Source organism: Brachyhypopomus gauderio, chromosome 1 (genome assembly GCF_052324685.1).
Source record: "Brachyhypopomus gauderio isolate BG-103 chromosome 1, BGAUD_0.2, whole genome shotgun sequence".
Classification (NCBI taxonomy): domain Eukaryota; kingdom Metazoa; phylum Chordata; class Actinopteri; order Gymnotiformes; family Hypopomidae; genus Brachyhypopomus; species Brachyhypopomus gauderio.
The window spans coordinates 11,147,930-11,173,036 of record NC_135211.1 but is presented as its reverse complement, the minus strand read 5'-3'; the positions used below and the strand labels follow the sequence as shown (position 1 = coordinate 11,173,036).

Here is a 25,107-nt window from a genome sequence, read left to right as displayed (position 1 = left end):
CACTATTTATATATTTGTCATCATGTAACACTATTTATTGCACATTGGCACTTCTTCATCAGTTCAGATCAAGGCAGTCAGAAAGCAAGACAATTTCATCAACAGTTTAACAGCCCACATTGGTTTGGATACATTTCCCTGTGCATTAACTTCTTTCCTCTTTTTGGCTTACTAGCACTACACCTGCATGCAGGACATGTTGAATTTTAATATTATGCATATGTAGACATTAGGGTGTGTGTGTATATTGCAGATAATATGTAAATGAGGTACCAGTGCTCTGATGCAAATTTCCTTGCAATTGGTGCTGATTCATCAGTTGAAACACTGCTAGTTTTTATCTTATGCAAAAGTTTAATTAATCATCCAAGAAGAAGTTTGTACGTCAATCAGGGTGCACGAATCTGCTCTGGTTTGTACGCGGCACTGACCCACAAGGAAACGATGTGTTTGTGGCAGTATCAGATCCGTGCGCTGGAGTCCCAGAAGCGGCAGCAGGAGATTGTGTTGCGTAGGAAGACCCAGGAGGTGACCGCACTCCGTCGGCTTGCCAGGCCCATGTCGGAGCGCGTGGCCGGCCGCGTGGCCCGCCGCCCGCCCAGCCTGGACTCCGGGGCCGAGCTCTCTGCCGGAACCACCACCAGCACGGCTTCGTCGGAGCCCGAGACCGCCCGCTCGGTCGCTGGCATCGTGCGGCAGTGGAACGCCAAGCTGAACGGCTACCTGGGGGAGAGCGAGGGAGCTGGAGGAGGAGCCGTCCTGGCCAGGTGCGTAGGGCAGTGGGGAACCAGCGGTCTGGGCTGGTTTAAATGTGGCCTCACTGACCATCTCTAGGGGTTTTCATGATGATGCCGATATGGGGTGAGACTTCCCACAGCGGTCCCAGCAGGAAGGATGCTGAAAGACACTGGAGAAATTAGCCGTAGGAAGGCTCACTCATTTTGAAGCTGGTTTTAATGCCATCAAGGTTGTCATGTGATCATTCTGAAGATTAAAGCCCTTAAATACAAAGCTTGATTTCACTGTTTTATCTCCAATTGGTCAAATCATTAGGTGGAGGAGGGACATTTTAAAAGGTCAGATATCTAAGGTCTGTAGTTGTCATTTGATGACTGTTTCCTCTCCAACATCCACCGCGTGACGTAGCAGGAAGAAGTTCCAGAGGAAGGGAGTGAGCAGCAGTTCCTCCAAGACGGCACGGCAGAAGTGGCAGGCCCTGGAGAGGAGGGTCCTGGACATAGTCATGCAGAGGATGACCATCTCCAACGTGGAGGCCGACATGGACCGCCTCATAAAGGTGCGGCCCTCACTCCCTGAACCAGGGGTACTCAAATAGAAATGATGTTGTTGCAATAGAGGCAATCCCCAGCCCCCAGCATCGTCTTGAGATCGCACGATTTCAAAATAAGAGCAGATTGAAAAAAAAAAAATCATAAAAAAAACAGGGCCCCTTTCAAAACAGGGCCCCTATACTCAAATTTGAGTATGGGGGCCCTAAACCCTTATCCCTAACCATGAGCTGCACCGTGGGACAGCACCCAGAGGCTTCCTGGAGCTCATCTGTTTGTTTTCTCTCTCTCTCTCTCTCTCTCCCTCTCTCATTGTTCTGTTTTCTGCCTTATTTATTACTTTTTTGTGTGTCCGTCAGAAACGGGAGGAGCTGTCGGTGCAGCAGGAGACGCTGTTGCGTAAACGAGAGAGGTTCCTGAGCGAGGGGCCCCAGGAGGAGGAGGACGACAGAGTCGTCCTGGAGATGAACGAAGAAATTGAGGTTCTCAACGCTAACATCGATTACATCAATGACAGCCTCTCGGACTGCCAGGCCACCATCGTGCAGATCGAGGAGTCCAAAGTTAGTGGTCACTCATCTCAAACCATCTCAACTGCATAGCTTGAACTTTGTAAAGCTGGCATCAGAAATGTCTTCTCATACATCCACAATGAGGCCTAAAAGACTGGGTGTTTCCATCAGGATGAGCTGGACTCTGTGGACACCTCTGTGGTGATCAGTTCCTGCTCTCTTGCTGAAGCTCGCCATCTCCTAGACCATTTCTTGAAGGCATCTATAGACAAGGTGAAACATTTTTTACAGTTTCGCACAGAGGTTTTGTTTACGTATAAAATCTCTTTTAAAAAGGATAACCCACAACACCTTCTTGAGCACAGAACTCATAAAGTGTTGTGGATTATCCTTTTAACTGGTGATCCTAGGTGAACTGAACAGGTGCAACTTATAAGTTGCAGACATTTGATTTAAACTTGTGTGTGTGTGTCCTCAGAACTTACAAGTGGTTCAGAAAGAGGCCCAGATTAGACTGCTGGAGGGTCAGTTGCGTCAGACGGATGTGATTGGCTCTTCCCAAAATCACATGATCCTGGATGCTCTGAGGGAGAAGGCGGAGTGTATCCCAGAGTTGCAGGCTCTTATTCACAATGTGCAGCAGGGTGCGTTCAAAGTGTTTAAAAATGTTCTTCATAACTTCATAATATTCTTCACTTACTCATTCTTGTGTTTGCTTAGCATGCTGTGTTTGGTTCACCTCACAATGTTAATCAAAGACAGATACCCTCTCGTTTTTGAAGAGGCCTTAACCTCTTGTTCAAGCACTGTTCAGTGACTGCACACACATGGCATCTTCTAGAACCTTCTAGAAATTACCTCTAGAAGGGTGTTTTTTTTTTCTACAGAGAATGGCTATGCCAGCACAGATGAGGAGGTGTCTGAGTTCAGTCAGACATCCGAGCCCAGGTAAGATCCCTGTTGTGATTCCTGCATTTCATAACGATTATGTACACTCTTTGTACCTGTTATACCTGTTTACCTGTGACGCATCTGTGCATTTTGTTATCAGTTACTCCCACATGAAGTCGTCGGCCAGTCAAGATGACTTCAAGCTCAAGGTAAACCTGTGCCATTAACATATGGAGAAAGTTATTGCTCATTTTCAAGTGCTAAATGTAATTGATGCTAATTACCTGGTGATCTGATACCTGATTATCATTTATCTGATGTTTTTACCTGTTAACCACTGGTTTTTTTATCCCCACAGTGTGTTTTAGCAGAATGGCCACTAGATGGCAGGAATGTGTAAATTTGCATTCGGTCTGGAACACGGCATACAAATCTTTAGAGTAGAAGTTTGGATCTAGGATCAGCTCCTTTCTGCCCATACAGAGTTGCTCTTCAAGAAAGTAAATTCCAAAACTGCTCTCTGACCCGATGTCTTGCCTCACACTTATGTGCCCTCCAGACGGAGCCTCGCATCTCTGGCCAGATGAAAGCTATTTCAGCCGAACACTTGGGCCCCGTCCTGGACTACGCCACCAAGAACATCACTAAATCTCTAGCCTCCCTGTCCGAGATTCAGGAGAACGGATTGGGCCTGGGCCTGCGTGAGCTCTACTCCAGAGAGGGCGTGTCACGCACCATTAGCCTGCCGGTCCGAGGACACACATTGTGAGTGTGGCTCTCATCATCATCTGTGTAATCTAGCCCTCCTGAAGGAGATCTGCTTTGAGTGTGGCGTTTGCTTCGTGTGTGGTGTGGTGGGGGTTGCTCGTCACCTTCTCTGTGTGCTGTTCAGTCCCAGACAGTCCAGAGGCTCAGAGGCATCTCCACTGACCAGGAGACCATCTTATGACAGAAGCCAGTCGTACAGGTGACCAAGCAACCAAGGCTATTTCTGCTTGTAAACCGACATATGTGAATATGAAGCATATGTGTGTGCTCTCTTGAGTGGATTGACTCGTGTTATTACATATGGATGTGAGGACTTGATCTCAACACCAGGTTGACATGCATTAGACCTGATTGTGATGTCTGTCATGCTGTGTTCAGGCCTCCTGAGGTGTTGTACACACCTCCCTCCTCCCCTCCCCTCCGAGCACGCAACGACCGCAACGTGTTCTCGCGCCTCACCAGTAATCAGAGCCAAGGGTCCGCGCTAGACAAGTGAGTATCCCACTGTCTCTGTACTAAATCGCTAGTCCCTCAGATTCCCCCATCATGCGTTGGTTTTCTTTCTTTACGTCTAAAGATATAAAAGCACTCTGTGGCCAGCGGTTAGATGAACGTTGCCTAAAGCACAGCCTTAATAATAAAAAGAATTAGTCACACGATGCATTGCTAAACCGCTGTGCTTCAGTGTATATTTCTGGTGTTTGTTGCCTCTGTTCGGGTACCCGGTGTAGTTTTCAATGTAGAACTGTCTGTATGGTTGATCAGCAAGCGAGAACACGAGCAGACACAACCAGAGTTCATCAACGTGGTTGCAACTCGCCGGGCGTGAAGATTTCCTGCGTGAGCTGGCGCCAATCAAGCCAGCAGGGGGTGCTGGGATAACGAGGATGCCCGTTATAGAGTGGCGAGGGCAGGACAACCAATTATTCCACCCTCTGAAGAAGGCCAGTCTGAGTCTTTGCCCGCGTGTGATCGGATCGGCGGTGCGTGAGATTACAGCGCAGGCCTGACGCGGCCGTCAGCTCGGCCTCCCCCGCTCCGCCTCCGGCTGTGCACGCCCCCGCTGCCTCCCGTCGCAGTTTCTGACAGGCCATTGTCATGATGTATTATTTTTTTGGTGGTCAGACGAGGTTTGAGGGTGTGTTCGCTCTGCCGCTTGTCTGAACACTTTGGTTTGTGTCGCACTTTTCTGTGCTCTGTAGAATTGACATTCCTGCTTTGGTTTCTGCATACTAAATTTTAAGCTGTTTTTTGGGCCTTTTTTGCGCTTTTAATGTTAATTATTTGGCATAGTCACTCGACTCGAGGCAAATTTAGATTTTGTTTTCTTAGGATTAGTGGTGATTAGAAGTTGGACTTGTGTCAACATAACAATCAGTGTAAGACAGGGAAGAGTAGGGAACACGATCTAACCTATCAACACTTCACACAGTGAGTCATCCCTTCTGCGCTGTGTGTGTGTGTGTGTGTGTGTGTGTGTGTGTGCGCGCTCACGCACAAGTGCAGTAATAAATGTCATGTTGATTAGCTTTTCACTCACTACTGCTGATCCGTGGTGGACACCTGGAGTGGAGCGCTTCATTAACCTCTGTCTCACTCGCCGATGGCCACACACCTTTGTTCTTCTTGTCTTCTTTCCTTTCACCCCAGTTTATGATATGAATGAGTTCAGTGGGGTAGCTCCGTGTTACAGGGTCCCCATACAGCGCAATCAGATGTGCTTTGAATGAGGAAATTATTCATTATTTGAGAGAATACTTAAGCTTTGGTTTCTGTCGAAACAGAATTCAGCTGGTCAGAAGTACATCAGATTTACACAAGTACACACATTTTTTTAAATGTTATGGAGTGTTATGGTTTAGTGTGGACTGTGGACTGAGTATGTGGTTCTAATACTCTGATGAGAACAGACACTGTAGTAACAACCTGAATCCACTGATGGCTTCGAGTGACTTTGAGTCGGTTGATGTTCATGGCTGTCTGGAGATACCGCTGTGCTCCGTTTCATTAGTTGTGTTCTCATTGGCTCCCGTGCCATTGGTGAGTTGGGCTGTTCCATTAGTTGTGTTCTGATTGGCTCCCATGATGTTGATGAGTCGGGCTGTTCGTCTGTCAGCTGAGCTTACACCGTAGTTCGTCAGAAGAGCATCATTTCACTGTGAAACGGGTTTTGTTTATGTTTTGCATGCTTATGAGTGCTGGCGTCTGTCGTGTCGGTCAGCTGGACCTCCAGAGCAGAACGCAGAAGAAGCTTGCAGATTTAGTAGTGTTCAGATTGCAGTTCACCAGGAAACGTCCCAATGTCCCCAAAGCACTGTTGGGCTCACAGAGAGCAGATCAAATGCCTTTCCTAGTACTTAAGATGAACGTGTTCAATTATACTTGCTCTTATTCAATTTTTTTTTCTGAAACACACCACATCCACAATTTATGTTCAGGAAAACATTTGCTCCCAGTCTCTCAGTTGATTGTACAACTCTGTGTAATCCTTCAGGCTAAAATCACACCACTGACAATTGTAACATTTGTTTTTCATATACTCTGGTGATTAGCTCTTTATATCTTCTTAGTCAACAGTTCCCTTCATTTGATAGTCTTAATTAACAGCAACATATTTCGAAGTAGCATAATATACATTTATCATGGCAGTGGGGTTTTAGGGAAAGGCAGGAAAGCGTTTCATGTGTTTGTGTGTCTCAAATAAAACAGCTCCCTTTAAAAGGACAGTTTTAGGAATCCCACTGTAAAATACGTATTGGACAATAATTGCACAACTTTGTGAAAACACATAATTCCAAAATGTTTTTGATTGGTGTTAGCAGTGCTGGAGCAAATGTTTTGAAGACTGAAGCCACGAGTAAGCTCCTCCTCTTCCTGTGATGTTCAGTTTGGACATCATTTAACCCTTCTTGACCAACTGCATATTCTCTCCTGTTAACTCCTCCCTTATGTTTCTTGCTCCAATCCTGTCTGCTGCCTGCTTCCTCTGAGCCTTCTCCTCCACACGCCCCTCCCCCTCTCTGTAACTGACTCCTCCCACCCTCCCCTAACCCTGCTGCTGTTCTGTCCTTTAGGTCGGATGACAGCGACTCCTCTATCTCGGAGGTCCTCAGGTAGAGATCTCTGTCTGTCTGTCTTTCATTCTGTTTCTGTTTCCTGTTGCCTGATTAGTTTGTCTCAGGCCATGCATGTAGAGGGCGTGGCCAATATTTGAGCATGCTGAATCCTCACAGGCCCCTCCCCCTTTCCATTTCTGTTGCGTGTTTGCTGTGAACCCTGACAGCTCTGAATGAACCTTATGGTCTAATCTTAGAAAACATACATTCAGGACTCATTTAGAATCACTTTTGTATAGCAAAAACAGCCGGAATTATATAAGCGTTGCTTTCGTAGAGATTCAGTTTCCCCGAAAAAAAACAACTTAATTACTGGCATGTTCATTCAGCCATGGACTAGTTCCAGTTGGCCTTACCGTAAACAATAATCGAATGTCTTGTAAATAAGGCACAAACTAATATGATATGATATGATAATATGAAAGGCACAAAGTGAATTGGCAGTGACCTTGTCCTAAATTTCATATAGTGAGTAAGCGTGTTAAAACATTATTTGACAGCAGCTTGTGAAATTGTTAAATCTCTTTTTTTAATATTCGTCTGTGCCCGAACACAGGCCTGCTGCCTCCCCTCCATTACAGAGAGCAACGTTAACCTCACATAAGCAAGGAGGCTGATGAATACAGCTCCGGGAATTTGTGCTTTCTTTCTCGTCTCGGTAGGGGAGACTCCTAAACACCGTGGCGTAATGCCAGACGCCCCTCCGGTGCCTCTGGGTTCTCCGTGCCTTATCTAATAGAGGCTGTAGTGCCTTTCCTCCGTACCTCTCTCAGCCCACATTACCCCAACGCTGCCTCTGCGTTTCCCAGTCTCCTGTTGAGGAGCGCTCTCGTTATCCCATTAGAGCCTAATGGTGCTGTGATGGAACACGGGGGAGGTGGGGCTGGAGCACCAGTCTTCTGCTATCTCCTCTTTTCCAAAACGTGGCTCCAGCAGAGCCACAGATGATCACACACCGTTTGTAAACCTCCCAAACCCAAACCACCCCCCCCCCCATCCCGCGTGCGACATAGTGCGGCAGTGTTAAGCGTTCTCATTACGCTACCGCCGCATGAAGTCCTCAACATCGACTAGCTGTCTAATCCCACACGTTTGATCACACCCGCTTGCTGGATCCGCCTGGAACTTGCCGCGGGCCTCCGACACGGCAAACAGCACGGCTCTTCCCTAAATCTCATCATGGAAGCGGACCGATAAGGTTCATTCTTACCAGAAACCTCCCACCACCCGCCACGCCATTGCAGGTTACTCCCCCGTACACGTCCCCTCACCTCCCCACCTCCTCCGGATATGAGGAAAAAGACAGACGGAGGATGGAGGGGGCGCGTTCACCCACCCACTCCACTCTCCCTTGTTTCTGAATCCGCTGATGCCTCCTCCTCCACCACCACCGCTCAAGTACTGCATGGAGATTTGAGTTGAGTTGCTTTTAGTTGTTTTTAAATTTTGTTCTTTTTTTTGTGGCTTTTTGCTGTGCTGTGGATCTGCTGTGTTTGGCCTCTGTGGATGTGTTTAGTTTTGGGTCGGTGGGGTGGTGTGGGGGGCGGTTTATTCATTTGGGTGTGGGCGGCTGCATGCAGGGGTTTTGGGTGGTGCCCATGGGGTCTGGGAAGTGTTGGGGGTCTCGGGAGGCTGTTGGCCTGAGTCGACTGCCTCGGGGCCCTGGGTGGGTGGGTGTGATTGAATGTGTGAGGTTCAGAGACCTGCGGCAACAGAATTCTACTCAGCCTCTCTGTTATTACCCACCTGACGTGTCGAGCGAACTGGCTGGCTGATGCTACCATGCGAGGGCACAGTATCGAATTACCACAAAATGCCCTCAACCTCATCCCTCCGGATGTAATCACCCATCTGGCTGTAATCATAACATCAACCATGCACTTTTGGATGCACTGTACAACTGTATCTTCTAAAAACTGTAATCATAAGAACTGTGGACACTGTAGCTGTATGTTTTTTCAGAGGACATGTTTTAAAACCTAATTGGCTTTTGGAATCTTTATTCATGGGATAAAAATCTAAAACATTATGTGAAGTGTATCAATAACACTAACAAAGACGGCTCTTTAATGTCCCACAATGCCCTGCCTGCCTCACCAGCTGCTCCCCTCCAAAACACACATGCGCGCGCACACACACACACACACACACACACACACACACACACACACACACACACACACACACAATGGTGTTAGACTGTGCCCGTTCCCCCATTCCAGCCTACTCTCCAATCCTGTCCCAGTTTCCCCTTTAATCAGCCTTCCGCCTGTCACCTTCGTGCAACAGAGCCGGAATGGCGGCTTCACAGTTATTAGGACCGGGGGAGCGGACGAGCTGGACGCTTGTCCGCTGGAGACCAATTTTCCAATCTACCCCGAAACTCCGTCTCACTCGGACAGCTTCCCAGAGAGAGGGAGGGAGAGCAAGCGCTCCGTGGCCAAGCTCACGGGGAACGCTGCCAACCCAGTGGGGAGATCCTCATTATTTTTCAGAAGGGAAGGATTGTTTAGCCCTGCCAGGTTGCTGATGGATTTCATGGAGGTATGTGGTCTAATTGGCAGGAAAGCCTATAGCATGGGAGTCTCGAAAGCTTTTGGACCAAGGAAGATTTGACAACAGAACTACACCACCACCAAGGGTTTTATATATTTTTTCTTTGTTCCTCTCATAGGATCATGGTCACACCTGTTTGCAGTTAGATATTATTCCTCATTCACCCATTAGGGGGCAGAGATGAGCCACATGAACTTTGCCTCATCACTGATGTGCATCATTCTAGATCCATAAATGGATGCAGAAGAACAAAACACATGCACAACTGAAATATGAATGAACTGTTTATTATTATGTTTGGATGGAACCGAGTACTTCCCAGTCACCATCAGTTCTTTGGCGGGAGTTTGTAGTAGCTTGATGCTCTTACTGATTCAACATTTGTTCTGTCAGGAACGCATCATGTTTATTTTTGGTGCTCTCTCCTCCTCCTTTTTCAGACAGATGTGGAGATTTAGGTTCCAGTCATTTTGGAAGCTTGCCAGAGCTATTCTTAGCCATGGCGGAAGGGAGTGGAGATGCCTGCCTCCCCCCAGCTTTTGACGTTACTGAGTATGACGGGCGTCATGCGGCATTCTTGCTAAATCTGTCATGCCTGTGACTGACTGACACAGGGAACAGGGAACAATAGAGGCGAATGGCCCTCGCTGCCCCCTGTCTGACCCCGCCTCCATCCCGGCCACTCCCCCTAACCCGACGCCACCCCCACCCAGACTTCACCCCCACCGATCTGGCTCGACCACACGGCTGCTCCTGTCTCTGGGCTGAATGCCGGCATCCGCTCAGAAGGAAGTTGCAGATACGCAGAAGTGGAGGTGTAAGACTGAACAAGCATGAAGGGTCTTCTGAGAGTGGGCGGAGAAGCTCGGTGGTGTTTAATTGGGTGGAGGGCGTCTCGGTAAAGGCGAGCTTGAGAAGGAGAGAGCCTGGTGCTTGGTTCCAGCAAAGCTCCTTCTGAACCCTTGATGGATTAAATAAATAAAAAACAAACACATAAGGCTTTTAAAGCCCTGTGCTACGTCTGGTCCTGAGATGCTTGTTATCGTATTTCTCTTTCTATCACTGAAGGAGCACAAGGGCTTCTGCCGAAAACTTCTACCTTTTCACACACGCACACACACACGATCTCCAACACACACACACACACACACACACACACACGATCTCCAACACACAACCACATATCCACATGGTTGGCTTTGGCAATATGCGTATGAATGTTAATTTCTTTTAAATCTTTTAAACTAACACATTTAGCCAAGAGATTTTTAGATCAGAAACTTGGTGTCGTCTGCTTGCATTAGTTTAATTTTGGACCGGGGAAATGCAGCCAAGATTCTCAATGTCACCATTAGTCATGATCCCTGGCAGCCTAATATACTTAGAGATGATCCTTCTCTTCTTTCAGTCCCAGGCAGACCTGCATAGCTACAGGCGAATCCTGGCCATTGGCCCAGAGCCTGAAGCCTTATTGTCTGTAAAACTTACAGCTCTCCCTGCACACAGCCTGCAGTAATTTGCCGGTAATGTTGGAGAGATGATTCCTGCTCGACTCTAGATTGTGCACTTCCCAGGTTTCCTCCCACTCCTCAGCTCACACTCGCTCTGTGGAGGGAACCTGCACTGCGGGCCTTAATTAGCACCTGCCCCAGATACGAAGCCGCTTCCATTGTTTTTGGTCGACTTTAATCTGTCGTGCGGCTCGACGACAGGATCCCGGGTGACGAGCGCCGCCCGCAACCCCAGCCCGGTGGTGGGGAGCCTCGGTTCCCGGGGGTTTGATGAAGCTGATTAAGGAGCACTGTACTGATAATGAACTCCGAGTGGCAGAGGAGGAGGTGGTGGGGGAGGTGGTGCTTCTGAGGAGCCGCACAGGGGCTGCAGCTGAACAGGGAGAGAATGGGAGTAACTGGTTTGTGACTGAACGTGGCCATTGTAAGTAGGAAGGGGAACACGCAGCTATTCACACATGCACACATGCACATGCACAAAAGCAAAAGTCCGTCTTGGGAGGGTTTGGGAGGGGTCACGTTGGCAAGCATACCTTCTGTCCATCACACCCACACTCACTGTTGGTATGGTTTTGAATTGTGTGTGTGTGTGTGTGTGTGTGTGTGTGTGTGTGTGTGTGTGTGTGTGTGTAGGGGTGTGATAAGCCCTATGGCAGGGTTGAAGGGGGGCAGGACGGCTCCACTGCAGTGTATAGCAGTGGCTGAGGGACACTCAAAACCTGTACTCTGCCTTGATGCCACTGATGAACTGCTCTTCACTGGATCCAAAGGTACACACATACACACAGATTATCATTTCCGTGGGCTTTTGGGTCAAGCTCAGCATGCCTGGCATAGCCTCTGAACGTGTGCTTACAGTCCAGCTCGGCCCGAATCACAGGCCATGTGAACTGTGGGAACCAGCAGACCAGAACAAGACGACGACTCCTGGACTCGTACCTCACGGGCTCCTCATCCAGGGAGTGAGGGACAGATTGTGCATTATACAGGCACAGATCTGGCGGGTGTTCATTATTCTGCTGCACCTGCAATCTTCCAGTCCGGCCGTCACCTGCTGTAAAGTGAATGTTCTTGAAACCATATGTCTAGGCCTCAGGGGAGCTTGGGGTGACATGTATTCTGTCCTGCTCTCTTGGCGTCCTGGTCCTGCTAATGGCCTCCTGCAGCCTGAGCGGAGACCGTCCCCCTAATGAGGCTTGTTGGCTGGCTCTTGAACCATGTGGGTCAGGGTGCTCTGGAGGACTCCATTAGCCCTGCTCATTGAGCTATGGTTATCTTAGCATGCGTATCTATAGCCTGTAAATCACATTTCTAAATGGACATCATGGGTGGAGAACAGACTCGTAGCCCTAAAGAGTCAAGCTGGTGTAGCATTCTCCAACAAGCATGCTTCTTCACACACAAGCACAAGGACTTTGGGTGTAATGATATCATCTTACTAACGTAGACTCAATAGCCTGCTGTGTTTGTGACCGACCCTCTGTGTGTGGTTAGACCGTACCTGTAAGATGTGGAATCTGGTCACCGGGCAAGAGATCGCCACGCTGAGGGGGCACCCCAACAACGTGGTGTCAGTGAAATACTGCAGCAGCTCCGGCCTGGTCTTCACTGTCTCCACCTCCTACATCAAAGTGTGGGACATCCGTGATTCGGCCAAGTGTGTGCGCACCTTCACGTGAGTACCTCCCCGGGCTCACCCGAACCCGGCCGCTGCAGTCAGCCCGAGAGCTCCCCAGGCCAAAGTCAAAGTCATTTTTATTTATGCAGCGCTTTTCACAACATATTTTGTCACAAAACAGCTTTACAAACGCATGGGTCCAGATCCCTAATGAGCAAGCCAGGGGCGACAGTGGCGAGGAAAAACTCCCTAGGTGGGGATTAGGAAGAAGGAGCAAGAATCAGAAGGGAACTCATTCATTGGGTGGCCCTGATAGTAACTGTCCAAGGCTTCCTGCTCTTATCCTGAAGAGGGAACAGTATAAAAAAAGAAAACCACTTTGAATTTTTTGAGAGGTTAAACAATAATCAGTGATTTAGTAAATATAAACTTATTTGCAACCTAAATGTTACATTTTTACAACCACATCTGAGCTATATGGGGCTTTTTCCTCCTTAATGTCCATCTTGACGCCACGTCCCTTTGTCTCGGTCCCCAGCTCCTCGGGCCAGGTGGTGTCTGGTGATGCGTGCGCGGGCACCACCACCCGCACCATCAGCACCGCGCAGGGCGAGTACCAGATCAACCAGATCGCGCTGAACCCATCCGGTTCCGTGCTCTATGCTGCGGCGGGAAACACAGTCCGGACCTGGGACCTGAACAGGTACGGCCCACACCTCCACGGCACATTCTGACGGAGGGGTGGTCCGGCTAACTGAAGCTACGCAGACACTTCATGTCATCATAACTGTACAGGCTGCATGCCTGAAGCTTACACTTACTATAAGCTCTTACTGTAACTTGTGCTTTTGTAATTTGAAAACACGTATGTGTGTGTGCAGGATGCAGGCCACTGGTAAGCTGACGGGGCACATTGGCTCAGTCATGTGCCTGACTGTGGGCTACTCTGCTGGAGGCAAAGATCAGGTCATCACTGGCTCTAAAGACCACTACGTCAAGGTCAGTACACGCTTACTGCTTCAGCATGTAGCTGTTTCTGTCTCTTTCCTTCTTGAAACACCGCTGCACACATCTATCTCACGCAGCAGTGAAAGCAGTGAGAACCAATAAAAGCAGCTTTCGCGTGTAGGGCTGCGTGATACCAGGATTGCAAGACTTTGGTGGGAGGGGGTGACGGGGGCTCACGGTTGCCATGTTCCTGCAGGTGTTTGACGTCGCCGAGGGTGCACAGGGCAACGTTGGCCCCGCCCACAACTTCGAGCCACCCCACTACGATGGCATTGAGTGCCTGGCCGTCCACGGTGATGTGCTCTTCAGTGGGTCCCGTGACAACGGCATTAAGAAGTGGGACCTGGAGCAGCAGGAACTGATTCAGGTAGGCGAGCGTTGGCGCTAGCATTGACCATCCGCTCAACCCCAGAGCCGTCAAGTTGCTTCTTCTGACCTTCTCTGCTCTCTTGTAACCTGCCATGCAATGTTACGATGAAAACGAAGCAAAGGGTGTTTTACGTTGTTGTGTACGTGTCTGTGTTTGTCTGTTCTGTTGTACGATGCAGTCATTTTATCGTAACTTCTCATGCACAACATGAAAATATGCTGCAGTCTTTTGCTTATGTAGTCATCAGCTCAGCAGAAGCAGTCCTGCTTTTTTTCTGCTGGCATGTGAAAATCTTTTTCAAGCTTAAACCAGCACAGAGAGTAAACTCATCTGAGGAATCTTCTACCCAAAGAATGGCAAAGAATACTGTGAATACGGCTTGGAGGCCACAGCACAAGTTGGACAGCTAGCTGTGAATAACTGCATCTCTCAGCTTTTTGACTGACAGCGACTAAATTGAATTCGATGTCTGATAAAATATTTACCTTTTTTTGCTTCTTCTTAAAGCCAATTATGGTCTTAAGCTGATACTCGGTCTATTGTTGGTGGGAGTCGAGGTGAGACCAGTCGGTCGTCGGGCAACTGCTGATGGTCACAGTGCTCTGACAGCCGGGAGAATTTTGACTGGCTTTCCACTTAAGGAGCCATTTAAAGTCCAGTCATCCAGATTTTCTATATTTGCCTTTTTGTTCTTTGGGTTTTCGCAACCTGAAAAGGGCAAAAGTAATTGCAGATTATTACACAGTGAAGCAATGACCACTTTGTCAAGAATCAGCAATCAATTTGGCTCTGAAAATTGTTTTTTAATAAAAATACAGCAATTATGTGACGTATTGTAAGAGCAGGACCACCGTGTCCCAGCGGCCATGACTGAGGTGTGTTGTCAGTCCACTGTTGATTGGGCAGACGTCAGTGTTCAGAGTGGAGATGGTCACCGAACTTGCTGCTGCTGGTTCTATGGCGTGATCTAGATGCGTCTTATACTTGGGACAAAGTACGGGAGGGGAAAGATCCAAGACTGGGCAGTTTACCAAGATCACTTTGTCCATCCCTGTGATTCTTTTCAACTGCTTAAACGTGGAGACAAAATTTTACACAGGGAATCTTTAATCCGTGTAAGATTCCGTGTAATTAATTCCACTTTGCCGCCACTCCAGACGACACGGCATGTTCCCTCCCTCAGATTCGGTGGCGTTCCCGGACGTTTAAGTCCCGGGGCGCTGCCAGCGTTGTTCTCAGAGCGTGTTTGCCTTCACTATAAGCTGCCACATGCTCTTTGCTTACACGGCTGGGTAAATTTGCTGAGCTAAAGTGGTTTAGAACTCGTTTTGACGAGAAGTCCTATTTGTTGTCCTGCGGACCTCACCTGAGCCTCTGGAGGGACCGGGCAGCCAAGTTGGTGTTTGTGTCCTGTCTTTTTATAATTGGGGTCCTTGAGTATGCTGTTAAAATGAGTATTTACGGTCGTGCATCATCTTCGTATGAGATGATGTGTGTGTCATGTAAAAATTTAAGATATATGATTTTTTTTATTAATAATTACTCTGAGAGAAGTCTTGAATATACAGTGCCTTGTAAAAGTATTTGGGGCCCCTTAAAAGGCGTCGGATTAATCTGGATTGCACGACTCATTTTGTTCCAGCTGAATCTTTTATTGCTAACCACTATGCTCTGCAAGTACATTTTCAAAGTCAAAATTCATTATTTCCCAGCAGATCTTTTTTTTAAAGTACTGCTTACATAAGTATTCATCCACTTTAGACCAGTACTTTGGTAGAGCCATCTTTTGCTGCAGCTTTAAGTCTGGAGGGTAGGTTTGGACCAGTTTTGCACAATGTTTGGAAATGATCTTGGTCCATTTTTCTGGGCAGGTTTGCTCCAATTGTATGTAGAGCTCTTGATCCTCGTTGGCTGGTGGAGCTTCTCTCTAGTCTTAACCTCTGTCTCCTTTTAGTTTTCACTTTCTCATTCAGATTCACAGTCTGCCCAGTGCTACTTTAAGGGAGCCTTTTGTCCAGAAAATGTGAATGTTTCTAGTGACTTGCAGGCAGAGGCCCACCAGAAGCTGACCATGTCCTCATTAGAGCGAGGGCTTTCATTTTCCAGACTTGAAGCTTCCACAATGCAAGCAATGAGTGCTTATCCAAACCAAACCACACCAAATTTTTCAGATAGTATTTTTTCACAGAATATTTTCTTACATAAAACCAAAATTGCTTCAAATGAATTAATTTAGAGGGTTATTCTTATAAAATAAAACCATATGACAGCACAACATATCAGTGTCATTTGTAATCCCACTGAATTTGAAGGTGGTTAAATTCTTATGCAACACATGCTCTAGGTTCTAAGCACAGACGTTAATGCTCATTTTAAGATGCTTCTCATATTTCTGTGTAAAATGCAGGCTGTGACTCATCAGTAATGTATAGTGCATATTTGCACAGTGTCTGGTGTCTCAGATGTTCTTGGCATATGCTACCTAGCAAATGTAAAATTGTTTTATAATTAGGACATGTTGGTTTATAAGCTCATTAGTAAACTACAAAATATGCACTTTGGAGTTGGTCTGCATAATATGATGTTTGCTTATCTGATATAGCAAAATGAACAAAAATCTAACAAGTCTCTAAATTTTGTGTGCTGTTGAGATCTTGACTCACTCAGATCTTACAGTCGAATACATAAATGTTCTAATATTCATGTGATCAGTTCAATAAACATTTGGTGAAAATACTGCAGAGCAATCTTTTAACAGGTCGTGTTTGCTGTGACGTGTAGGCATATAATCCAATGCAATATAATCGCCACATTAATCATAACGTAGTATTTGTATCCACACCGTGCAGCATGTCTCATTAAATCAGAGCAGAGATATGCAGTCATAAAACCAGTCTGTTCGCTCCTGTGACAAACAGTGTCCTGTGTGGCCCAACAGCAAATCCCTAATGCCCATAAGGACTGGGTGTGCGCCCTGGCCTGCCTGCCAGGCAGACCGATGCTGCTGAGCGCCTGCCGTGGGGGCTTGCTGAAGGTGTGGAACGTGGACAACTTCACCCCCATCGGTGAGATCAAGGGCCACGACAGCCCCATCAATGCCATCTGCACCAACTCCAAGCAGATCTTCACCGCGTCCAGGTACGGGCAGGCCGGGTGTGTGGCTGAACGTGGAAGTCTGTGGGTGGGGTACTAGAGTGGGTTCTTTATGAAATAAAGTGCTTAGCCCTTGAGTATATTCTCGTTTGGCTCTTTTGAGAATCACTTTAGACTGCTCTTCGTGGTCTATAATCACTGGTGTTATCCTTTGCTCTAGACTGTAGACTACTTAAAGACTAGCCTATTAATTCTGCAGCCCTTCCATTGCATAATTTTTGGGTCACTGGTGGCTACGCTCAGCTTGAAATAAGATGTGAAGTCTCCTCCGCGCTGGTCAGTGCATAAGTTGGTATGGGGCTGTATGAATGTCTGCTACATCTCCACTGAGCTGTCACTAATGGGGCTCTCCTGTCTCTTCAACACCTCTCCTTGCTTTTGTTTTCCTTTATTTTTTGCTTGCTTGTTTCTCTTTCTTCTCTTCCTCTGTCTTCTTGCTCCTGCTCCCCTCCCTGTTGTGGTTCTTCTGTGGGACTGTCTGCAGCGACTGCCGGGTGAAGTTGTGGAGCTACGTCCCGGGGCTTACGCCCTGTCTGCCCCGACGCGTCCTGGCCATCAAGGGCCGGGCCACCAGCCTCCCCTGAGACTCCACTCACACCTCCCGCCTCTCGTGCCCTCTGGTACTGCCTCTCTTTCACTCCTTCTTTTCTCTGTACTTCCTAAACTTCCTTTCTTTCTTTTTTCCCTTCCTTCCCTCTTTCCTTCAGTCTTCCTAAACATCTCCCTCTATTTTTCAAGGCTTGTTCTTTCTATCTCTCCCTTGCTCTTTATTTTTCTCCCCAACTTTCTCTGAGACTCTTAAATTTGCTTCTTCTCATGAGTTCACTTTTTCTCATTTCACTCTCCTTTGCTTTGCATCCTTTGGGATGACAGGGCTTTTGTCATCCCCCCCCCCCCCCCCCCCCCCCCCTTTGGTTCAGTGAGGAACTCACCCAATTAGGCTAGATGACATCTCAAAGTTTAGGTTTTTCCATACTTGATGTGATGAGAGGATTCTCCTTTCAGAATTCCAAAATCTATTGCAGTTCTAATTGGGACTAACCCTTGTGGCATAAATCCTCTTAATAACGCTCCAGCTCTGAGAGTTGTAGCCTCATGCACGCTTGATTTCTAGTGCCTTATGCTTCTGTTCCCTTCTGCACATCTGGTATTCAATTAATTTACTTCAAATCACACCAAATGCACCTTAAGCACACAGTACAACATCTAAATGGCATGTCGTAAGGGACAACATCTCATCCGCACCTTTGAGATTATCTGGGCATCAGAGGCCTCAAATTCATGAGGGTGCCAGGGGGAGAGAGGGGGCTCACACAGCAGAGATAAACAGCCTTCTGGATACAAAGTAAAGCCATGTGGTTTCTAGAGACTGGGTGGGGCACCTGGAGCGGGCCAATCGCTATTAGCGCTGGAGTTTTGATGTGTGCCACCCATGCCGCGGGGGAGCAGCTGTTGGTGCACCTGAAGGCTCAGCGTCTGGGTGCTCGGTGCCGGAGCTCGTCTGCTCCTCTGGTCCCCTGCACTCACTTCATCTTGTGTCTTTATCTTCCCTTTCCTCCCGTCACCCTGTCATCTTTCTCTCTGCAGTGACAGGACGGTGAAGATCTGGAATCCGAGGCTGGCGAAGAGAAGGTGACGACCGGAGATCCCCACCGACCATCACCTGTACCCTCACACCTCACCCTGCCGCCCCATTGGCCGCTGCCAGATGTAAGCCTCCTCATCATCGGAGGTCAGAGTTCGTGCTCTGTAGCAGTGGACAGACGAGTTTGTGTAGCATGAAGGCGGTGCAATAGAGGGATGTTCTAAGAAGATGAAGGCAATACTGAATCTAAGGTGGCATTTTTTGTTAAAAGCCACACTTTTTTTTTCCCTCCCACTGTGCCATGTTGGTATTTTTGACTCCACACCAAACGATGTGTTATTTCATATGGCATGCATTTATAGAAAGTGTCCTTCTGTGCCTATTTATTTTGAAGGTATAAAAAAAATCCTCATCACATCATTAGATGTAGCTGCTGGTACTCCTTTTTTATTTATTTCAAGTATGAGAAACGGTCAAAGGAAAGACCCCGGGGAGCCACTTCTGAGCCAAGTGGGGGGGGGGGGAGCACTTTTATTTCTTAACCCCCCGGGGAGCCATATGCTTTTGGTCTTTGTTTAACTGTATAGGGAGTACGTACAAGGAACAGTCGGTGTTCAGAACATTCTGGAAGCAGGAAGATGAAGGTTCTTCTCTTTGGCCATCTGGTGGAGGATCAGTGTGTGGGTACAAATGCAGTTCTGGAACTTGTACTGTGCAATAGCTCTCACGCACTCCCTCAGCCACCACCATCTTCCAAGGAGTGTGGTTTTTTTCCCCTTTGTACCCCTTCAGTATCTCGTACACTGCAACATTGTTTTCTCCACCTTCCTCTGCTTTGAAAGGACATTCTGTCTTGTGGTTTCTCCTGTGCTGTGATCTTTTATGTCCTCTACCTCAGGTTTGAAGCGGGGTGAGAAGCCCATGCTTTTGCATTCGGGGATGGGGCTCACGTCCGATTCCTCTGTTTCAATATCACTTATCTGGATGCCCAGTGTTCCCCCGACCTCCAGGTGGTGCTGTGTCTGTGTGATGCTGGGCAGGTGCTTTGAATGCCTGGCTCTGATGGGCCTTGTTGTGCGCTGTGGAGGCTACAGTGTTTAAATCAGGCATGATGAGACTCTCATGCAGTGGACTCAGGAAGTGGGGCCATCTGGGAGTGTTTCATCACTTCCTGTCCACCTCAATGGGGGGTCCAGGTGCATAGAAGTCGAGCTGGACCCCAGAGCACCAGAAGCGGGATGTGGCGAGGACCGGCCTCGCTAGACGACTGACCCCCTACATAAAACGTCAGGCGGTCGAACTGTTGAATTGTCCAGCACTAATGGCAAGTTTAGAAATTCGTCCATCATTATTGATACACTCCATATTGGTGCATGAACATTGAACATATCAAACACGCTGCATTGCACAATGTGATGTGCTAACGGCAAATGGGTAATTAATATTTGGTTGGGTCGACACAGTTCAAATGATTGTTAAAGAACTGTGACTCCTTCTGTATCACCACGTCGTCTCCGTGTTTGAGGATGACGTGCAGCACCCAGTGGTACCAATCATGAACTAATCTGTTAAAAGAAAGAAACATCTAGTGGGCTAATAAAAAAACGGCTTTTTCAGCACTTGTGATAAAAACCTCAGTGTGGACTGAGCCGAAGTGTAAAGAATCTTTATAAATATTGATATTCTGCAGGCCTTTATGAGTATCTGCCAAGAACCCAGAAACCTGTTTCTCCCTTTAAAACGGCTCAAATATGAAACAACATAAACGGGCTTTGGCAGAACATCAGATGCTTTGTTCGGCTGCTTGGACACTGCACCGTCCACACGCCGGATGGTATTTAAATGTGACTTCACCCAGAATGATCTCACAGGATCCGTCCCAATTATTGCAGTATCTCCATTTACTGCCTCCCTCTTGTTAAAGCAGCTAATTATATACAGCAAAGCAGGGGTAGGAAATAGGTCTGGTTTGGGGGCAGTTTTTGTTGTCGTAACCACCATTCACCCACCCCCTCTAAACACCCCCCAACCTCGTCTTGCCCACCATACCCACGGGAAACGAGCAGGAATCTCACTCGTCTTAAATGAAAGTGAAAGCCGTCTCGTACGTGCGCAGGAAGCTCGGTTGATGCCTGCACGTGGGCGAGTTCGTGTCCGTCTTGGCACACGACGCCGCTACGCGCCGGCGTATTTTTAGACCGTCAGTCATCTTCTTCCAGGGGCAGTGTTGCACTCCCAGCCCCCAGATTTACTGTCTGATTTAATGAAACATATTTATCACCCTAATCTGTCCGACGTTTCCCGGGCGACGGCCGGCGGGTCTCCGTGGCAGCTGTCCGTGGGTGCTCCGCTGTCACGGCGATGCGTCAGGTTTGCTGCAGTGAGGGATGGCTGTGTCCTGCTAGAAGAACCCCCTGTGTGCATGATTGCACATTAAGCAGTGGTACTGCTAAATCCCCACACCGCTGCTGCCTTCTTCTATTCCTAAATATTTATAATGGCCGAATGACCGAGAGGGTCCTGTGTTGTTGCTCCTGTCCGTGGCTACATCTGTCTGTTTTTCCTGCTTTTTATTTTCCTAAAGGATGTTGTTGTAATCTGAAGTTACTGTTCGACTTTTCACAATTACCCAAAATGGTTGACATGAGATTATATAAATTCATTATGTAAGACCCAAATAATCCATCCATCATAGCAGATGATCACCACACCCACAGTGTTAATGGAGAACTCTGTGATCTAGAGAAAGTGCTGTGTCATTTTGGACTCGTTAATGACCAAGTTATCCCTTCAGAAGTAAAGAACTTGAGCCAGTGTGAGTTCTTCCCCTGCCAAAGCGATTTTTCCTCTTTAAAAGGTAATTTTCATATATATGTATATATAAAATTTTTAACTTGCCCAATAAATGTTGGGCATTGCAAGCTATGATGGACCAAATAAACCTGTTAATTCTTTACAGTCCTAGATCCCAGAGAGAGCTGTAAAGTGTAAAGATCTACACTCGAGATTTGATCTAGAATGACTGACTGAAACGGCTTTTTTTCCATGGATGTTTATTTTTATTTTTGTTTGCTGTTTTTTTTTTCCTTAGTCTCAAATTTTACAGTGGTGAAGGAGAACAGAGTGGGGGACATACACATTGTTACTCATTGCCAAAGGCTTTAAACCGATCATTTTTCTGTAAATGTTGAATAGTTTGTATTAAATTATTTATTTAGCTTTTGGTTTATTACTTTCGTCTTCCCTGGTCCTCCAGTATTTCTTTGGTGGTACTGTCGGATAACGCAAACAATCTTTTATGCTAAAGTAAACACACGCCCCTGCTTTAGAGCAAAGTCTCTTCCAGTAAGTGCCCCTCGCTAGTGAGCTGAAAAGACTAAGTAGTCTTTATTCATTTCATTTTAGAAATGACAGGAATCAAAGCATTTCTTTCTGAATAACATTACCGTTTGGGTTTTTGTTTTACATTTTTTGCTTTAAGTGGTCATGGTATGACTTGTGAAGAGAGGAAACTTGTGAAACTTGCTACCACTCAGAGGCTGTAATGTGGATGACCTCTGTGTTTGTGTTAAATAAGAGCAGTAGTTTTTAATGACCTCTAGTCCTGATCTTGTCTTGGACCATGTCCCAGAACCAAGCGCGTTGGTCTACATGCAGTGAAGCTGTTCTAATGGCCGTGCCAGTCGGTCTGCTACAGGCTTGGCCCTTGGTGCTCAACCCAGATTCTGCCTTCCTGCCTACCTACACAGTTTACAGTGTAAATAAATCCATCCTCTTTTGTCTTTCTTCCAGCTTTCGGCTGTGCCACAGAACTTTTTAACAGTGGTTTCTGCAGAGCCCTAATTGTTTACGGTGCTTCTTTTTATCTTGTAGGCCAGAGAAGCTTGGCGTGTACATGCGGTAGTTCTATAAACTGTACCTAGTTAATGTTTGTTTGCATACAGGACGGCGCCACCTTCCTGCAGGTGTCTGTTTCTACTCGTGCACTAACCTGGGCTTTGCGCCGCTGCTGCTGTTGCTCTGGGTGGGCCGTCCGCCCACTAAGCCCCACCCCGCCCGGCCTGGCCCCACCCTCTGCCTCTCTGCCGGAACCCCAAGGCCTTACACCTGCACTCAGCCGTTTGCTTTTGTGTGCACACACTTCTCAGCGATACGGAACATCGTAGCAAAGAAGGCGGACATGCGTGAGACGCGCCGCCTCTTAAATACCCCACGATGGCTCAGAGAAGCCGTCTGCCTCTGCCTAGGACAAGGCCGTCAGTCATTGTCAGAAAAAAATTGGTTTAAAGTTCAACTGACTGACGCCGATTTTTTTTGTTTTTGTTTTTTTTTGCATTGCAGACTGTCATGACTCATGTTTCTGTTGATTATCATTTGTAATACGTGCATGTTCCAGTGGGAGGCTTCCCAGATGCCACATCAACAGACACGCGAGCTGACAGATCCGCGAGCAAAATCCAAGTAAAAAAAAGGGACACATCATGACATTTTCTGTCAAAGTCCACCTGGTGGATTTTGTGCTGGGTGTTGCTGGCGGATTTCACAGACGGTGGGTGAAGGCGTGTGCAGAGAGCCTACGTCAGGCGGGTGGAGGAGAACAGGGTCTAAGGTGCCTTCTCATTGCCCAGACTCCTGAGGAATGTTGACGTTTTTACCGTTCTGTTTGTCTGTTTTCTTACATGTGCATGTGACCAAACTGCGTGTAAAATACTTGACTGTAAATGATGTATTAAAGTTTTATTTAAAATCTGATCAAACATTTCTTTATCAAAAATGGTACGTTCTTGAAATAAGCCTTTTTTTTTTTTTTTGATGGTCGGACTTGTCTGTCTGCTGTCTGTATGGGCACACCAAACCTTTTCCAGGGTTCAGGTTTCATGGTTTGCTTTAAAAATAATCATCCATCTAAGAGAGAATTTCACACTTCAGTTACTTCTTATTCTCCCACCTGGGAGGCCCTTTCAGTTAATAATATGTCATGCCGAATCACTGCTTTGCCGTCGTCCTTCAGGGTTCGATGATAAAGAACACGTATAATGACGTTTACATATGAACTCCAGGAGGTCCCAAATGTCACAATCAGCCATTTAGAACATTCACAACAGCGCTAGTCCTGAAAATGTTTAGTCTTTCTTAGCAACTTTGATATTTGCATGCTTGATTGCAATGAGCGTTCGAATCTTCTAATTGACATTGATTAGTTTTTTGTTCCCCTTTTCCTCGGCCTCTGAAATGCCAAGAACATTCACATAAAAATGTGCATACACCCACGCATGCATACACACACACACACACCCACACACTCTCTCGGTGCTTTTGATTGCACCCTCAACCGGTACTCTCTTTCCTGTGGTTCTAGGGTTTGCATGCATCCTGCCACTTGCTGAGACAGCAACACTGTTCCAGCCTGGGCGATGTGTCTTCATTCCCCACACGTACCGTTATCGTTTAGCCTCAGCGGCGGGTCCCGCAGTGGCCGTGACGGAATGTGGGGATTAGTGGTGGCAGGGCAGAGGGAGCGGACCGCAGGAGTGGCGTTCTCCCAGGGAGCCGTCCTCTGATCTCACGCCCCCATACTTCAAACCAGAGAGCTCTGCTCTGCCAGGCACGGAGCTGCTCGGGTGGTTGGAACTGTTTTCCTACCTTCAGCTCGGCTGAATTATAAAAGTCAGGTGTGTTTGTGCAAGGAAAACACGAACCCGTATTAATCAGTCAAAACCTCCACAGCTCCCAGCAAAAAAAACATTGCATTATGTTTGAGTCTGAGTGAGCTTTAATGTCAGGTTGTATATGACTCCAGAAAGGGCAGACCTACCTAGTATACTATTAGTAATAGTACTAGTAAACATAATAATAAGGTGAATAGGATGAAAAATTAATAGGAATAAAGAGTTGGGTCTGAGAAAAGACTGAATGTCATGGACAGCTCATTTCATCGAACACTTCACAAAAACTTGGGAATAATTGGTTTCGGGTTACATTTCGGGATTAACCTAAAATGCATTATAACCATTACAGGTGAAATTAATCTGACCACCTTTAAACTTTTGAATGTACTTTTTGCACAACTTGCTGTTCTCTAATAAAGGGACTTATCAGCAAAATTTACAACAGTGTTTGATCCATGAATCGACTAATACATTTCCTGGTTCAATTAGAATTGGTATTTAAACAGACCACACCACCAAGCACAAGTGTAATCATCTTGCATGGGCCAGGGAGAGTTTACACTGGACGAGGAACCAGTGGGCCTCCGTGCTGTTCACTGATGAAAGTAGATTTGATGACCACCAGCGATGTTGGAGACGTCAAGGAGAGCTCTATGTATCAGCCACTGTTGTCCCCACTTGACCCTTTGGTGGTAGTGGTGGTGATGGTGGTGTGTGATTTGTCAATACAGAACTGCCCTACACTTTGTGAATGGTACAGTGACAAGCCCGTACTACAGTACTACAGTACTACTACTACTCAGTAACATCATTAATCCTGTGCCTCTGCATGAACAACACAGGCCTAATTTCATCTTCATGGACAACTCTGCTCCAGCTCATGGAGGTCACATCATTAGGTAACGGCTGCTGGAGACTGGGGTGCTTCAAATGGAGTCACCTGCTCTTTCTGCAGATGTGAGTTCCATAGAAAACATATGAGCTGAGTCACTGTGTAGAGGCTCGTAACTCTGTACCCCAGAACCTCAGTGACCTGAGGGCACTTCAAGAAGAGTGGGACA

At 47.1% G+C, this 25,107-nt stretch overlaps 1 protein-coding gene across 8 annotated transcripts in view; it reads left to right on the top strand.

The window, feature by feature from the left end:
• kif21b (kinesin family member 21B) overlaps positions 1-24,491 on the top strand; it is a 53,769-nt gene extending 29,278 nt beyond the window's left edge. For 3 of the 8 annotated variants that reach the window (XM_076993403.1, XM_076993557.1, XM_076993393.1), the window contains 19 exons: positions 460-767; positions 1,147-1,297; positions 1,649-1,852; positions 1,973-2,074; positions 2,280-2,445; positions 2,689-2,749; positions 2,853-2,901; positions 3,252-3,457; positions 3,585-3,659; positions 3,839-3,952; positions 6,535-6,573; positions 11,277-11,413; positions 12,138-12,318; positions 12,800-12,964; positions 13,143-13,260; positions 13,466-13,636; positions 16,578-16,777; positions 17,277-17,412; positions 18,380-24,491. In XM_076993403.1, the coding sequence (XP_076849518.1) occupies positions 460-767; positions 1,147-1,297; positions 1,649-1,852; positions 1,973-2,074; positions 2,280-2,445; positions 2,689-2,749; positions 2,853-2,901; positions 3,252-3,457; positions 3,585-3,659; positions 3,839-3,952; positions 6,535-6,573; positions 11,277-11,413; positions 12,138-12,318; positions 12,800-12,964; positions 13,143-13,260; positions 13,466-13,636; positions 16,578-16,777; positions 17,277-17,376 (2,547 nt within the window). In that variant the 3' untranslated portion in view covers positions 17,377-17,412; positions 18,380-24,491. The other 5 variants (XM_076993690.1, XM_076993679.1, XM_076993478.1 and 2 more) reach the window with 4 other exon arrangements.
• The last annotated feature ends 616 nt before the right edge of the window (positions 24,492-25,107 follow it).